The sequence below is a fragment of the Stegostoma tigrinum genome, chromosome 37 (assembly GCF_030684315.1).
Source record: "Stegostoma tigrinum isolate sSteTig4 chromosome 37, sSteTig4.hap1, whole genome shotgun sequence".
Taxonomy (NCBI): domain Eukaryota; kingdom Metazoa; phylum Chordata; class Chondrichthyes; order Orectolobiformes; family Stegostomatidae; genus Stegostoma; species Stegostoma tigrinum.
Window position 1 is genome coordinate 26,664,775 of NC_081390.1, and position 17,189 is coordinate 26,681,963.

At 42.1% G+C, this 17,189-nt stretch overlaps 1 protein-coding gene across 2 annotated transcripts in view; it reads left to right on the forward strand.

The window, feature by feature from the left end:
• Positions 1 to 17,189, forward strand: part of LOC125467501 (protein transport protein Sec24C) — a 74,979-nt gene that overhangs the window by 37,390 nt on the left and 20,400 nt on the right. For both annotated transcript variants that reach the window (XM_059640416.1, XM_059640417.1), the window contains 7 exons: positions 4,573 to 4,711; positions 5,264 to 5,379; positions 6,516 to 6,640; positions 10,634 to 10,825; positions 11,505 to 11,598; positions 12,068 to 12,184; positions 13,042 to 13,212. In XM_059640416.1, the coding sequence (XP_059496399.1) occupies positions 4,573 to 4,711; positions 5,264 to 5,379; positions 6,516 to 6,640; positions 10,634 to 10,825; positions 11,505 to 11,598; positions 12,068 to 12,184; positions 13,042 to 13,212 (954 nt within the window). The remainder of the gene's footprint in view (positions 1 to 4,572; positions 4,712 to 5,263; positions 5,380 to 6,515; positions 6,641 to 10,633; positions 10,826 to 11,504; positions 11,599 to 12,067; positions 12,185 to 13,041; positions 13,213 to 17,189) is intronic.

A 17,189-nucleotide genomic window follows, 5' to 3' on the forward strand; every position in this document is an offset into this window, starting at 1 on the left:
ACCTTAAACCTTGGAGTCTTAGCCAGAGCAAAGTAACCTTAATCTAAATAATACAAGGTGGGATTCTGACTTAAAAATTTCAAGTTTTCAGTAGCCATAACACGAACCAGGTCTTGACGCTTTGTAGATGATCTTTTTGAATCTGTGATTCTATTTTCATTGAAAGCTCTTTTTTTATATACTATAAGCCACAGTCTCCCTATAATCTTGTTTGATCGACTTAGTGATTTAATATTTTTCCAGCTATAGAATTTTTCTGACAACAAAGATACTCTTCAAGACTCATTTTCAAAAAGCACTAGTCCTCCTTTTTAAGTACTGAATTAATCTGAGGACAGCACAAATTTTACAATATAAGCTTTTTCAAAAACAAAAGCAAGCTTAATCAGCATACCAAGTAGACAAACAGAATACTGAGATGACCTGAATGAAATCTTTTAACCAGGTTCCAAACATGTAAATACTTTGAAACCATAATTTTGCTATGTCTGTAAAATACCATGGATTAACTGCATGAACATGTATTTAAGGGCGATACTTGCGCATAATTGGTATCAAAGTTTTAAGTTCAAAGATACAGTTCTAGGGATTATACGTGCTTTATAAGCCCAACATGGAATCAAGGTAGGCAATGTAGGTAGTGTTGCCAAAATGATGCCCAGATGTTGAAGACAAGCCCACAGAACACAGGCTTCATGTTGTAACCAAAGAATAGAAATAGGCCGTCCTGCAACAGTACTGGAAGTTCACATATTTACTTGTCATATAAGTCAAGATTTACCCCCACTTTTTGAAGGATTTTTTTTTTGAAGCTTCAAAGGTTGACTTTGACATCTCAAGTTCATGTGCGTGTATTGTTAAATTAGTAACGATTTAAACTTAATACTCGCAAGTCAATTCCTTGTAGGTCCAGACGTTAAGACTTCTGCTCTGTGTAAATCTGCTTGGCCTTCTCATGATATTGTTGGAATTCTTCCATCAGTTTGCGTCGCTTGTGTGCCACTTCCTTGGAAGCCTTGTCATTGGACTAGTAATCCAGAACCCCATGTTCTGGGGCCTTGGATTCAAATCCCACCGTGGCAGATGAAGAAGTTAGGTTTGAGAAAAAAATCAGGAATAAAATACCGGACAGTGGCACTGTCAATTAATGTAAAAAAAACCCTTCCGGTTCACCACTGTCCTTTTACAGAAGACACAGAAGATACCATTCCGCTAGGTCTGACCTACATTGACTCCACATCCACAAATTGACCCCTTTAACTGCTCTATGGGAAATAGGAGCTGGACTAGCTTCTATTACAAGAGGTTTTGAGTACAGAAGTGCTGAAATTTTGCTTCTGCTGTATCTTGTGTTGGAATGACTGGCCCTATCAAAAGAGATTGGGTAAACTGGGCAAAGTAGTCTGGAGTTTCAAAGAATGAGAAGCAACCCCACCAAAACCCAAAATAATGAAAGAAGTAGACAAGATTGATACAGGTAAGATGTTTCCCATGGAAGTACAGTGCTAAATAAGGGAGAAAAATTCAGATCCAAGATGAGTTATTTCCCCATAGTGTTGTAAAATTTTTTTACAAAACAAAATTAGCCCATTTTCATTGAATAATACTAGATCCAAAATAGCTTTTGCCCAAGATAGTCGCTCAACATATTACTACATAATGTCAAACACATTCCAGGAATTCTTAGCATTAGGCTTCATTTAGTTTACCAAGTCTCTGTGTAGATTAAAGTCACCCATAATTGCTGTGTTCCCATTACTACATTACCTCAGTATTTTATAGCATGTCCTGTATTACACCCATTATACACCTACACTCATTATAAACCACTCCTACCATTATCCATTACCCCATTCTGTCTATTACACCATCCAAACATCGTTCGATCTAAGATCCTTTCCCACTAATACTAATACCATCCATTATTATCAACACTATTCAACTTCTTGTTCCATTCTTCCTATCCCTGCTAAGTATGGAATATCTTTTAATCTTCAGTTCCCAGTCTTGGCCACCTTGTAGCCATGTCTCTCTAATGGTAATTAAATCATTTACTTCTAACACCATTAATTGACCTAATTTGTTGTCAATGCTATGTATCTTGAATGTTTTTAATTATGCCTTTTTAACACTATTTTTCAGTTTTAGCCTGGTTGATTCTAGGATTTGCTTCTGCAGTTGTTCACCTTTTACTTAAATCTTTTCTACTCCCCATACCAGCTTTCTTTTGAATCTCTCTGAATTCTGTCTTCCATTTTCAGTCTCCTGACAAACTAGCTTAAACTCTCCCATTAGTACTCGTGAATCTCCTCCTGAGAACGTTAGCTCCAGTCCAGCTAAGGTCTGATCTGAATTGAATTCCAGTAGTTGGGCTTGTAATTGCTCTGTGAATTAATTTCTAATGGAAATTCTCTCATCCATTTCAAATAAATAAATGTCTGAAATGTTCTAATCTGTGTGATGTAGTGTGGTAAGTTTCGATATTCATCTTGCATAATGCAATTACCCAGAAATAATTGAGTTGACCTGGGCAGAAAAATATACAGTGTTTGGTTAATTTTCTATTCAGTGAAAGATTAAATCTTCCTAAGTTCATATGATTGCAATTATTTCTTGACAAAGAAATGATTATTTTAGCACACAGTGTACTTAGGATAAGTTTCTTGAGTTTTTTAGAAGCAACAAGAGCAAGGCCACATGTTGGTTTGATGAATACCAAACCAGAATTTCACAGAAAAAGAACATCTTGTGAACAGTGACCACAAGATTGGTGGTGGGCATGGCACCGTGAGTCTCAAACCAAGGTTTTAAATTCAAGTAAGGACAAGATGTGAGTGAACCTTGATGGTCTGTGAACCAACGTGTGAACAGTGGAAAGTATTCTTAGAAATAGTTGATACTAAGCATGCACTTAAAAGCCCATTCCACTGATGTAATTGAGCAGCTGTAGTAAACAAATCAGTTAAAATTCAGCATTAGCAGAAAGAAAAGGCAATACCCAAATTCAACAGAGTGAAAATCCCAGTTGTCTGGAGTCAGCATAGCTATACTAAGAAAGTAATGAGGTACAAAAGAGGAATCTGAATAAAACTACGACAGTAAATCTCCCAATAAACAGCAATTCAATTCTAAGCTCATTCAGAACAAGTGCATTGAATGGAAGAGAGATAACAAAGTGTGGAGCTGGATGAACACAGCATTCCAAGCAGCATCTTAGGAGCACAGAAGCTGACGTTTCAGGCCTAGACCCTTCGTCAGGAAAGGGGGATGGGGAGACGATTCTGAAATAAATAAGGAGAGGGGGAGGCGGACCGAGGATGGATAGAGGAGAAGATAGGTGGAGAGGAGAGTACAGGTAAGGAGGGGATAGGTTGGTCCAGGGGGCGGGATGAGGTTAGTAGGTAGGAAATGGAGGTGCGGCTTGAGGTGGGAGGAGAGGATAGGTGCGGAGAAGAACAGGTTAGGGAGCCGGGGACAAGCTGGGCTGGTTTTGGGATGTATTGTGGGGGAGGGGAGATTTTGAAGCTTGTGAAATCCACATTGATACCATTGGGCTGCAGGGTTCCCAAGCGGAATATGAGTTGCTGTTCCTGCAACCTTCGGGTGGCATCATTATGGCACTGCAGGAGGCCCATGATGGACATGTCGTCTAAGGAATGGGAGGGGGAGTTAAAATGGTTCGCGACTGGGAGGTGCAGTTGTTCGCAATAAATCGCAATAATCGGTTCGCAGTAAACAACTCTCCCTCTCTCCTTATTTATTTCAGAATCCTCTCCCCATCCCCCTTTTCTGATGAAGGGTCTAGGCCCAAAACGTCAGCTTTTGCGCTCCTATGATACCTCTTGGCCTGCTGTGTTCATCCAGCTCCACACTTTGTTATCTCGGATTCTCCAACATCTGCAGTTCCCATCATCTCTGCATTGAATGGAATATGGATGAATTTAAAAGGAAACACATGCTTGGTTACAATGTGCAGGTGGCATTGGCAGATTTGTTAAATGAGTTGAGGTGAAAATACTGGGAATATTTGGAAGGCCAGGCAGCACCTATAGCGAGACAAACAGCTAATATTGCAACATGGTAACCTTTCATCACTCCAGTGACTGCCATTGAGTGCTCTGTGAAGGAAATTCTGTATTGTCAGAGGTGCATACTGTTATTGAGACCCTGCCTGCCCCTTAATAATAATTGCAAGGAAGGGATATTCTTCTAGTGATCAGGTCGTTCTTTATGTCTGAATAAACAAAATGGAAACACTCTGGCTACCTCATTTGTGTGTGGGACATTATGCAAGTTGACGGCCTTACTTATCTTTGTAATAAGTAGGAGTGTTCCAAAAATAATTGGTTAAAGATGCAAAGGTGAGAAATCCTGTGGATGTAAGCACGCCTTTTATAAATTTGCACTCCAGTGTTTTAATGGTTGATGTGAATGATTTGTTGCTAACCTATCTGAAATGTGTCATTATGCAGTCATGCAAAAGAATCTATGACCTTGATTCTTCAAATTTGACATTTCCTAGGGATTTTTCTTAATTCAAAGAAATATTCTTATTTTGTCTTTCAATCACAGGCACCTCCTTATATTGTGGACCATGGCGAGACTGGCCCAATTAGGTGCAATAGGTGCAAGGCCTACATGTGCCCCTATATGCAATTTATTGAAGGTGGACGGAAGTTCCAGTGTGCATTCTGCAGCTGTGTCTCTGAAGGTAATCCCTTTTGTTCTTTTCAAAGCCAGTTGTTGAGCCATTTGGAGGTGAAGCATGAAGAAGTCTCATAGAAAATCCTACTGAAGAATGGCACAGTCAGGTTCACAAATCTTCATGCAGCACCATGTTGAAGTTTGCTGAACAGATCAGGGACTCCAGAGCTTAGATGCTCTGCTTTTCTTTTGTCATCATACACTCAATTTTGGACAGAGTTGAAAAACATTCCTTGGTTGCCATTCAAATAAATTGCTGTTCAAAATGCTTCTGATCATCTTGAACTTTGGCTTCATAACTCGTGGCTGCCTCTTGTACAAGATGTAAGCAATATCATCAGAGTGATTCTGGTTTTTGATGCTTTAAAATGCTTTTTTTCTGGCCATGCATAATTTTGATTTAAATGTAATGGTCTTAACATAACATGTGGATTGACATATTTGGCATTGTTTTTATAATTGGTGACTGAATTATTCAAGTGCCTCTTCCATCTTTCCTAATCCCTTATTTTGGTGTATCCTGTTGTTTGTACTGTGACTGGTATTATTCTTTCTTCAGTACTGCCTCACTATTTCCAACATTTGGATCACACTGGCAAGCGAATGGACTGCTATGACCGACCAGAACTGTCGCTTGGTTCCTATGAGTTTTTAGCTACTGTAGACTACTGCAAGGTATTTTATTACTTTGATCAATTTTATTTATCTACATTCTACCATGTTAAGTAAATAATTTTTAAATCCTTCCTATTATAATTTGCACAGATTTGATATATTCTGCAAATACTGTGCACATTTTCTGATGAACATTCATCCTATGACTGCAGGATAGGACTTTGATATCATGGCTTTGGGCAATTCATAATTTAGGTTAATTGACCGAGATAAATATATTTCTGCTTGCAAAAACTCGTGTCACCCTGCATATTTGCAAATGAATTTCATCAAACAGTACAATAGCCTACAGAGAATTCAGACTTGTCGTGGGTAGCCTATAGCTTATTCTGAATGTTTAGTCAATATCTTAGTACTGATGTGCTTGTTGCCAGATACACAAATGCTTGGTAACAGTTTTTATAATGTTCGCACTGTGCAGTGCCTTGTCAATGTAAGCATAGCAACATCTCTGGAAGTGATTTTAAGCAATATTAACAGCAATATGTATGGATGGGAGTAGCTGTCAACTAGGAACTTTGTTGTGTGATTTGATTACAAGCTCCATTCCCACAGCATAAAATTGGGTACAGGTATGTTTCTGGAATCACTGCTGAATTATAGTAATTTATTTAAAATTCATCAGTGTTTTTTCATGTGTGCCAAATTTGGACAGGTTTTTCGCAGCTTTGGGAGGATGCGAGTGCAGAGTGATCAAGTATTTACATATTTCTGCCAATTTTTCCCAAGATAAGATTAACTGGAAAAGAATATTATCAAAGGAAACTAGGAATGAGTAACACGCTCAACCGGCCAGGAAGGTCATATCCCATGAAATTATAAAAGGAAGTTCAAGACATGGGAGAACTCCCCTGTTGCACATTTCAACTTGGTTCTACCATTGGGAGAACTGTGCAGTTGAATCATCTGCCTTGCGGGATTTCTTGACTTTTCTTCTCCTTGTTTCCCTTGCGAAAGATAGTGACTGATATTTGGTGGTATTTGTGTGTAAAAATCTCCAATGTGCTACTTTAATAGTTGCCCATTATGTCACTGGATAATCAATGTTGTAGAGTTCAATAGTAGCTAAAGCTAATGCTGTAGGTAATGGAGTTGAGATACTTCATCGCAAATTTCATAAAGGGCTTCTTTTCCAGAACAACAAAATCCCTAATCCACCTGCTTTCATCTTTATGATTGATGTGTCTTACAATGCACTGAAGAGTGGACTAGTTCACCTGCTATGTGAGGAACTTAAAACTCTGTTGGATTACCTTCCAAGGTGAGAGAGCATTTACTATTGCCGTAAATGATCAAAACAAAGCATTTTGCCAATGATTTCTCAGCAGTGGTGTTCTTGTCATGCATCTCCCTAATTGAAATAAGTTGTCATCCACTTGTGCATTTGAAATGGTTTACTTTTGTGAGGGAAACTTGTCCCTGTTTCTCTAGTTTCCATATATTTGAAGTTCTCACCCAGGTACCTTTCCAGTAAAATTCTGCCTTTTGCAGAATTCATGACATCCCTCCAAAGGTATGGTACTCCAGCTGAGACCTTAATAGCAACATAAAAAGATTTGGCATCACCTTTTCTATTCTGACTGGGCCTTCCCACCTGTGCACCCTCCTGTCTAGAATGACCGGTGTAGCAAATACATGGGAACTCCGACATCAGCAAGTTACCCTTCAAGAAAATTTCCATCCTAACTTAGAAATAAATCACCATCCCTCCAATATCTTCGGAACTCTGTCCACTAACAGCACTGTAATCCGCCCTATATTTGTTTTTGCAACCCTTTTATATTGAACAGCAAGTTTATATTTCTTCCCTTCATTTTTCCTTCTACACGCCACATCACACTTGACAATTTTGTGCTCTTGATATCCATTACTTATCTTCCCCAATGTAAACTTCATTTTCAAGTATGTGGTGTCATCTGAATATTGAGATTGTTCCCTACACATCCTGCACCCAGTTCATAATAATAATGAAAGAGCAGTTGTCCCCACACCAGCTCCTAGTGAGCAGCACTGTACAATACAATACATTTTGAAAGGTAGTTGCTCATTGCAGCACTTCTTGTAACAAAAACAAAGTTGCTGGAAAAACTCAGCAGGTCTGACAGCATCTGTCGGGGAGAAAACAGAGTTAATGGCTTGGGTCCGGTGACCCCTTCCTCTGAATTGATGGTGGCTAAGAAAACGTCAGTTTATATGCAGAAAATAGGGAGGTGAGTGGGGTAGGGAGTAAACGATAGGATAGAGTGCAGAGAGAGATAAAGACAGTTGTACAGACAAAGGAGTTGCTAACGATCAGATGTTCTATGATCAGGCTGGGAGGGTGAATAGTTGTTAATGGGGACTGTTAGGGACTAATAATGGGGACATGTAATGGCAGCTATGTGGTAACAAGGCCTGGTGTATGGGGTGGGAGGTCTGGGACATGGGGCAGTTTAGGCCCTAAAATTATTGAACTCTATATTGAGTCCAGAGGGCTGTCGGGTCCCCAAGGGAAAGTGAGGTGTTGTTCCTCCAGCTTGCGCTGGGCTTCGTTGGAACACTGTAGCAAGCCGGAAACACACGTTGGTTAGGGAGCAAGCTGGTGCATTGAAGTGGCAGGCAACAGATATTTCAGGGTCTTTTTTGTGAGCAGAACATTGATGTTCTGCGAAGCGGTCGCCAAGTCTAGGCTTCATTTCCTGAATGTAGAGGAGACCACATTATGTGCAGCGAAAGCAGTAGACTAGATTCTTGGATATGCAGGTGGTGCTGCTTTACTTGGAAGGTATGTTTGGGCCCTTGGGTACTGGGGAGGGAGGAGGTAAATGGGCAGGTGTTGCACCTTCGGTTACAGGGGAAGGTGCTGTAGGGCTGAGGGGAGGTGTTGAGGGTGGAGGTGGTAAGGACTAGGGTGTCCCAGAGGGAACGGTCCCTGCGGAAGGCGGACAAGGGAGGGGAGGGGAATATGTGTCTAGTTTGTGGCATTTTGCTAAAGGTGGCGGAAATGGCGTCTGACGATCTCCTGGATGTGGATGCTGGTGGGATGGTAGGTGAGGGTAAGGGGGACCCTATCGCTGTTGCGGGAAGGAAGAGAAGAGGTGAGGGCAGAAGTGCAGAACATGGGTCGGACCCGATTTGAGGGTCCTGTTAACAACAGAGCTGTGGAATCCTTGGTTGACTAAGAACGTGGACATTTTGGATGCTCCCTTATCGAAGTTGGCCTCATCTGAACATGTGCAATGCGGACGGAGGAACTGAGACAATGGGATGGAGTCTTCACAGGAAGTGGGGTGTGAGGATGTATAGCCCAGGTAGCTGTGGGAGTCGGTGGGTTTGCAACAGATATCAGTGGCCAGTCTATCCCCAGAAATGTCGAGGAAGGGAGGAGTCAGCGATAGATCAGGTGAAAATGAGGGCAGGTTGGAAATTTGAGGTGAAATTGAAGTTTTCCAATTGTTTACGAGAGGAGGAAGCAGCACCGATGATATCATCGATGTATCGGAGAAAGAGTTGTGGGTGGGGTCTGGAATAGGACTGGAACAAGGAATGTTCCATGTACGCACGAAGAGACAGGCATAACTCGGGCCAATGCGGGTTTCCATGGCAACTCCTATTACCTGAAGAAAATGAGGGGAGTTGAAAGAGAAGTTGTTGAGGGTGAGGACAAGCTTGGTCAAGCAGAGGAGGGTGGTGGTGGGTGGGGCTGGTTCAGGTCTTTGTTCCAGGAAGAAGTGGAGAGCCCTAAGACCCTCCTGGTGGAGAATGGATGTGTAAAGGGATTGCACATCCATGGTAAAGAGGAGGTGGCTGGAGCCAGTAAACTGGAAGCTTTGAAAATGGCGTAAGGCATCAGATGAATCGTGGATGTATGTGGGTAGGGATTGGACCCAGAGAGAAGACTGAGTCAAGGTAGGAACAGATGAGTTCTATGGGGCATGAGCAGGCTGAAACAATGGGTCTACCTGGACAGTCCTATTGGTGGATTTTTGACAGGAGGTAGAGACAAGCTGTGCAGTGTTGGGGCACTATTAGCTTGGAAGCGGATGGGGGAAGATCACCAGGTGAAATGAGATCCATAACCATAGTGGATACAATGGCTTGATGTGCCATGGTGGGGTCATGATCCAGGGGAAGGTAGGAGGAGGTATCTGAGAGCTGGCGCTCAGCCACTGCAAGGTAGAGGTCAGTAAGCCAAGCTACAACAGCACCACCCTTGTCGGCAGGCTTGATGACAAAGTTAGGGTTGGATCTGAGTGCATGGAGTGCAGTCAGTTCGGAGGGACATAGGTTGGATTTGTAGAGAGGTGCGGTGAAATTGAGGCGACTGATGTCAGGTCGACATCTCAATGTAAAGGTCAAGTGCAGGTAAAGGCGGAGGGAGAGTGTTGGAGTTGGGCAAAGGTGTCTACGGGGTGGCGACAGGACCCTTATCCAAAGAAATGTGCACGGAGGAGAACACGGCAGAAGAACAGTTCGGCATCATGTCGTGTCTGAAACTTGTTAAGGTGGGGACGCAGAGGGATAAAGCTGAGGCCTTTGCTGAGTACAGAGCATTCAGCGTCGGAGAGCAGAAGGTTAGGAGGGATGATGAATACCCAACAGGAGGTGGGGGTGTTGGGGGAGAGAATAGAGTCAGAGGGAAGGGAAGGAGAGAGAGGCTCCAGAGAGCCATGGGTATTTTTGAGTTGGTGCATCTTGTGGGCCCATTGTCTGAAAGGAAGAAAAAAGCTTCTTGTTAGCACGATGAATGAGCCGAAGGATGAAGTGGAGCTGCGGCGTAGTGCAGCCCTGAGCCAGTGTGTTATGATGCTGTTGGAGAGAAAGGTTGAGAATATGCACGTAGAGTGTAGATCTCAGGATGTGGCGAGAGCAGCTCTCCATGGAATGTTGAACATCATGGAGGTATCTGTGATCCTGGGAGGATTCAAATCAGCCCTTTTCTGTCCTGTACTCAATTTCATATCCAAACCACCCCTGCAGTCCCAATTGAATTGAATTTTATTCACTTTTTGTAGCAGATTAGTTAAATGCCTGGAACCATAATGCTTCAAGAAATGGAGATCATTCCTTTGCATCCAGTGAGAAATTTCTTAGCTGTGAAATCTATTGCCTCTGTTTGTGGCTCTGATCGTTTGCTCACGGTTTGTGTGTAGTCGTGTTCCAGCATGGAACAGTCTGTTTGAGGTACTTCACTCTGGCTATAATGTGACTTAATATGTGGTGGTGCTGTGAAAGAGTTGTGGCCTATTTTTAAAATTTGTTTCATCTTTTCCAGGGAGGGCAATGCAGAAGAATCAGCAATAAGAGTTGGATTTGTAACTTACAATAAAGTTCTCCATTTTTACAATGTGAAAAGCTCATTGGCCCAGCCACAGATGATGGTAGTGTCTGACATTGCTGACATGTTTGTTCCATTGCTTGATGGATTCCTGGTTAATGTCAATGAATCACGGGCTGTGATAAACAGGTAAGGCCTCCAAGCCACTGGCCGCCCTACGGTATTGCATCCCAGCTGTTTTCATAAAACTTCAGACATGTCATATTGTGGAGTCTAATGTTTATACTTGGAAGCCTATCTGTTGTTCAGTGATGATTCTATTTTATCTTTTGTATCTAACTCCCAAACTCATTCCTCCTAAATCGATGTTAACATTTGGAAATGTGAACAAATATTTAAGTTTTTTAATAATCTGAATAATCTTGTGTAATGTTACTTTCGAGGAACTTTCTTTGAAACTTGAATATTCAGTTGGATTTTGATCTGTGCAAGTTTTTAGATGACAGTTGAGCTGATTTCACAGCATTTCTTTCAGGTGCATTTGGCACTTTACCAGGTTTATTGAAAGCAGTTTTGCAGTTTTCTGTAGCATTTGAATATCTGAGCTCCCAACTTCTCCAGTACTTTCTCAAGCACCACAACCCTTTTTTTGCTAACTAAAATGAACCTTGAGAGGTGGAAGCTATGGATGTTCCAGAAGTTGAGTTCCCCTAATCTGCCCTTTGATCTGAATGCGATGTTTGGCGAATCTTGGCACAGTCAGTTGAACATACACTATAAGGTTTATGAAACTGAATTGCAGTCTTGCTGCTGTCAAGCAAAGGATTCAACAATGATGACAAAATAATTTTGTCCCCTCCTCTTCCAGTTTGTTCGAACAGATTCCTGAGATGTTTGCTGATACAAGAGAGACTGAAACTGTGTTTGGACCAGTCATTCAGGCTGGTTTGGAGGCTCTTAAGGTAAGACTTGTGTTAACATCTAAAATTACTTTGAATTTTCATTTTGACTCAATTAATCCTAGTGCAAAGCAGTTTATTTCTTTTTTTATATTCATTGATGGGACTTGGGCATCACCAGTTGCCCTTTACAAGGTGGTGAGCTGCCTTCTTGAACTGCTGCAGTCCACATGCTGTCAGTAGAATGGAGATGATTGAGTGACCAATCCTTTGTCAGTCTCACCTGGAGATTCCACTGCTGTTGTGATTGGGATTGAATCCATGCACGTAGTTTGTATGTAACTGGGAAAGTCACCCTGTGTTTATTTGGAGATTTTGCTGTGGTTTGGTCCCGAATTCTGTTGATATAGTTCATGAATACCAGTGTTTGCTGTGAAACTCACCTTACCACGAGTTCCTGGTCTGACACATTCAAATCAATCAATGCATTTAACTGTTAGCTTTCTTCCATCATTGTGTTTTGTATTTGCAGGCAGCAGAGTGTGCTGGTAAATTGTTCATATTTCACTCAACCCTGCCTTTGGCTGAAGCACCTGGAAAATTGAAGAACAGAGATGACAAGAAGCTTATTAACACAGATAAGGAAAAAGTAGGATCGTCATTATGCCTTTTTTTTTTGTAACTTAAAATTTGTTATTTGGAAGACTGAAGTACTATTTTATAAAGACTGAATTTGATAATTGTTTGCTTCTGGGATACGGATGAAGTCAGCAATGTTCCATTACTGATTCTGCCTGTCCTGAGTGCATCAAGTTAACTTTTGTACTGGCAGGTCCAGGCCAAATGGGGCTGGTTGGGTCCAAACCTTGGAGGGCATTAGTGAATTAGCTGGGTTTATAAATGATAATATGAGCAATTTCATGATTTATTTGATCTAATACTAGCCCACAAACATTTAAGGAATTTAGTTTCCCAATTTAACACAACAGGGTTCAAGTTTTCAACCTAGGGATTGTAAATCCAGTACCTCCATGATTAGACTGTTGGCCAGACTAACTGATGGACTAAATAACAGTTTGGTTCTGCACAGTTTTGATCCTGTGTTGGGGGTAACCACGAATGAAAGTCAGCAAGCATTGAGGGTGGATGAGGACACAGCAGGCAGATACTATAAATTTCAACCTCAGGAAGAATGTGAATGTGTGACCTTCAAGGTCATAGAAGGTGAAAGGATGTTGGTGGGGCTAGTGATGGAGGAGGAAACATTTTTGTGGGACTTGTATTTAAAAGAAACCTGTTGCCAAATAATTCTATCTCTATAATCGCATTGAATGCTCAGACAATTGAGTTAGATAATGAGTGATTGAGTTATATTAACTCAAACCATGGAAAGTGAAATTGGGTTAAAAGGCAATCAGGTTAAAGGGCACACAGTGTAACAGCCTGATCAAATGTCTGAATTATCATGTGTTTCTATTTATAAAAGCATACATTTATTATTTACAGGTTCTGTTTCAACCTCAGACTAGTTTCTACAATAATTTGGCCAAGGAATGTGTGGCACAAGGCTGCTGTGTGGATCTCTTCCTATTCCCCAATCAGTATGTGGATGTGGCTACTTTAGGGTTGGTAACTTACCAAACTGGAGGTTCCATTTACAAGTATACATTTTTCCAGGTAATTCTTGTAATTTGCACAATTACTGTAGGAAATTCATAACTGTCTTTATGGTTTTAACTTGCCTCCACCTGCAGAAGTATCAAACTTCTCAACAATTCTTTTGAAGCTATATTATCTAAAAATTAGCCATCCTTCTTTTGTTTTTAATGAAAATGGTTTACGGAGTACGGGAGCCATTGGCAAGGCTGATATTTATTGCCCATCCTGTTGGTATTGAGCTGCGTTCTTAAACTCCAGTGATGTTGGTACACCCTCCATGCTGTTGAAGAGAATTAGAGCAAGTAATGTTTTACACAGCCCCCACTTTTTTGCTCACCAGGCTTAAAGGGTGGTGACTTTTCAGCTATGTTACTTAGAATGAACTGATTTTTCAACTGCTCTTTTGAGCTGAATTAAATGTAAAAGTCAGTGCTTTTTATTTGTCTGTTTGGAGATTGAGAATCTGGCCTTCTGTTGTGGCATTCTAAATTCCTTAAGCTTTGAGTGCAGGTCACACCTCTGCTCCTCCTATGCGCTGAATAGGATTAAACAGTAGTCGTGAGCTTTTGTTTCAGATAAAATGAAATAACCCTGCAAACTGTCATCAAATTGTTTCGTGGTGTGATGAATGAGAGCTAACTAACAGATCGTTAGAAAAGGGGAACTGGATGCTGTTTCGCACTGACTGTGCTTGATACAAATAGAACAAATTGTCTGTAGTGCTGTGTGGAAAGGAGAAACTTGTACCCATGTTCTTGATTAACAAGCTGCCATTATGGAGGATAAAATCTGGGCTAAATTTAATAAAAATGAACAATGAGTAAGTATCTATCCAGCCACTCATGTCACCTAATGACAGAACAATCTTGGACTAAATTAGCAACCAAGGGTGCACAGAAGCTGGTGTCCCATCACCTAAGGACCCTTTAGTTACAAGTGAACAGTGCACAGTACACTGGCTGTAGGCAGCCAGCTTGGTGTTAGTCCTCAAATGAGGAGATTCTAATTTCCTGATTGTATTGGTCAGCCAAAGCTTTCCTGATTGGGATTGTTAACCTGGGCCAATAAAGTACTTAGTTAATGAGGTCCTCCTACTTCCAATCATTGCATCCCCTTCCTTTCCCTTTTCCCCTTTTCACCCACCTACAAAAAAAAAGTCTGGGATGTGGGACTGGTCTTTTGCCTGTAGCTTCCCTTGTGACCCTTTTGCCTCAGATGTGGTTCTTATGACTCGACTCAGACACATGCAGCTTCTACTGGACCGGAACCTGTTTCTTGCATCTAGAACATCTTGGAAGAATCTCTTCCTCCCCTTCAAGAAGCAACAGTATCGAGACTGCATCCTTTTCAGACTTTGATTTTCCTCAACACTAGGTGGAGGGGAAGCTCCCATGGTTCCTGCCGAGCCTTCTGGTTGTTATGAGGGGCTTTGCTCCTGACCTGCTTGCGAGGTAACGGCTTTCAAGTGATCCACGTGTTTGTTTTGGACTGTATTGCTTAACTAAACTTGAAGTCACGGGACCTGACCTTGCCTCTGCCTTGCTTGTACCCATACAGGACCATTTCCATAGTTCTGGCACCCACATGCTATCCCTTGAATTCTCTCACTCGCTGAGGGGAGGCATTCATGCTGCTGGTTGACCTCCTCCTGAATGTTGGGACTCCTCTTTCTGCTAAGACCATTTGGTGACGGATGGTATTGAACTGTCCTTAAGTACCAAATGCCATTGGACTTTGGGAAACATTCAAATTTCCTGCTGGTAAATTTTCTGTGACCAATAATTCCAGGAGTTGTGAGAATTTGTGAGTGATGATCACAGCTTCCTAATGTCATTCCTGAGTTTGTTGAATGAATTTGATGTACATCCAGCCACTTTGAATGGGTGTCCACAATGACCAGGAATGTCAAGCCCATGAAAAGACTGACATAGTCGATTGGCAACTGAGTCCAGGATTTATCCGGCTATTCCACGAATGTAGGAGTGCTGCTGGTGGCGATTTTTGTCCTTGTTAGCACTTTGGACAATGCCCCACCAGCATAGCCAAATTGGCATCCAACACAGGGTAGCAGACATAGCTTCTTGCTAGCATCTTCGTCTTAGAACCCCTGGATATCCCTGGAGGAGTTCAGCCAATATTTGGTGGCAACCTTTATTCGGGGCAATCACCCCAACTCCACTCGGTAATATGCTGTCTTCTACAGTGATCTGGCCTTGCCAGGTCCAAAAATCTACATGTAGGGGAACTTTCCAGGGTGTGCAGTAACCTGGATACCGACCTCCAAGTTCCCTGAAGGTGGCAACGCAGGTCAATAGGGTGGCCAAGAAGGCATACGGCATGCTTTACTTCATCGGACGGGGTATTGAGTACAAGAGGTGGGTGGCAGGTCATGTTACCGTTGTCTAAGACTTTGGTTCGGCCACAGAAAGAGTACTGTGTACAGTTCTGGTCGCCACATTACCAAAAGGATGTGGACACTTTGGAGAGGGTGCAGAAGAGGTTCACCAGGATGTTGCCTGGTATGGAGGGTGCTAGCTATGAAGAGAGGTTGAGTAGATTCGGAATATTTTCATTAGAAAGACGGAGATTGAGCGGGGGACCTAATTGAGGTCTACAAAATCATGAGGGATATAGACAGGGTGGATAGCAAAAAGCTTTTTCCCAGAGTGGGGGACTCAATTACTAGGGGTCATGAGTTCAAAGTGAGAGGAGGAAGGTTTAAGGGAGATATGCATGGGAAGTTCTTTACGCAGAGGGTGGTGGGTGCCTGGAACACGTTGCCAGCGGAGATGGTAGACGCAGACACGTTAGCGTCTTTTAAGATATATCTGGACAGGTACATGGATGGGCGGGGAGCAAATGGACACAGACCCTGAGAAAATAGATGACAGGTTAGACAGAGGATCTCGATCGGCGCAGGCTTCGAGGGCCGAAGGGCCTGTTCCTGTGCTATAATTTGCTTTGTTGCTTCTTTGAGTTTGCTTACTTGGGTCAGGTCTTGTAGGACTCCCTTTGCTGTCTTGAGACCACATATCGGCAGCAACTACAGGCCTGGATCCTAAAGAAGTTTTTAGCCACTTGGCCGAGTCTTGGCTTTGTTATGAGGTTCAACTGGTTGGTCTTGGTTTCCTCAGCTTGGCACTTAACCTGTGTGAAGCCCTGCAATGCCTATATTCAAGTGGTGTTCCCCAAGCTTAGCTGGACAGGTGAGGGTGCCCACTTCCATTGGGATGTCCTTTCGTTTCCATGCTCTACTTGGCAGATTTTCTAATGATAAGGTGAGCTGCAATGCTGGTTTGAAGTCCAGTTGGCCTTCAGCTAGTGGGGTCTTCAGCATGGTTACATCATAAATCCCATGTACCAAACAGTGTCTCAGCATTCAGGATTAACCCAAAATCACATGCCTACTCCAGTCGTTGTATTCTCGTTGAAAATCTTGATACGGATTCCCCCAGTTATCTAACAGCCAAATAAAATGGACAGCGTATCAAGATCAGAGGAGGTTTGAGGTCGTGATATTCCTTAACCAAACGTGTCAACTCTTGGAAGCTTTTAGTGTCTGGTGCCTCTGGGTACGTTAAGCCCCATGTAACCAAAAATGCTGCGGGTCCACATGCAGTCAGAAGAATCACTTGTTGCTTTTCATCTGTCCCAATGTCATTTGTCTGGGAAAATATATTGTGTTCTTTCTGCATACTGGGCCTAATCTTGAGTAGCAGAATCAAAGGAGTCAAGCTTCCCAAACAGTAGAGACAAGATGCCATAAATGTTTATCTCCATCTTCAAGAAGGTAATTGCAAGTGAATGTTCCTCAGTCCTCTGGACTCAATATTGAGTTCAATAATTTTAGGGCCTAAACTCTCCAATATCCCAGCCTCCTACCCCACGCACTAGTACTTGTTATCACATAGCTTGCCATCACACACCAACTGTTGTTAGTCACTAACAGTCCCTATCAACAACTGTTCACCCTCCCAGCCTGATCATTAGAATCT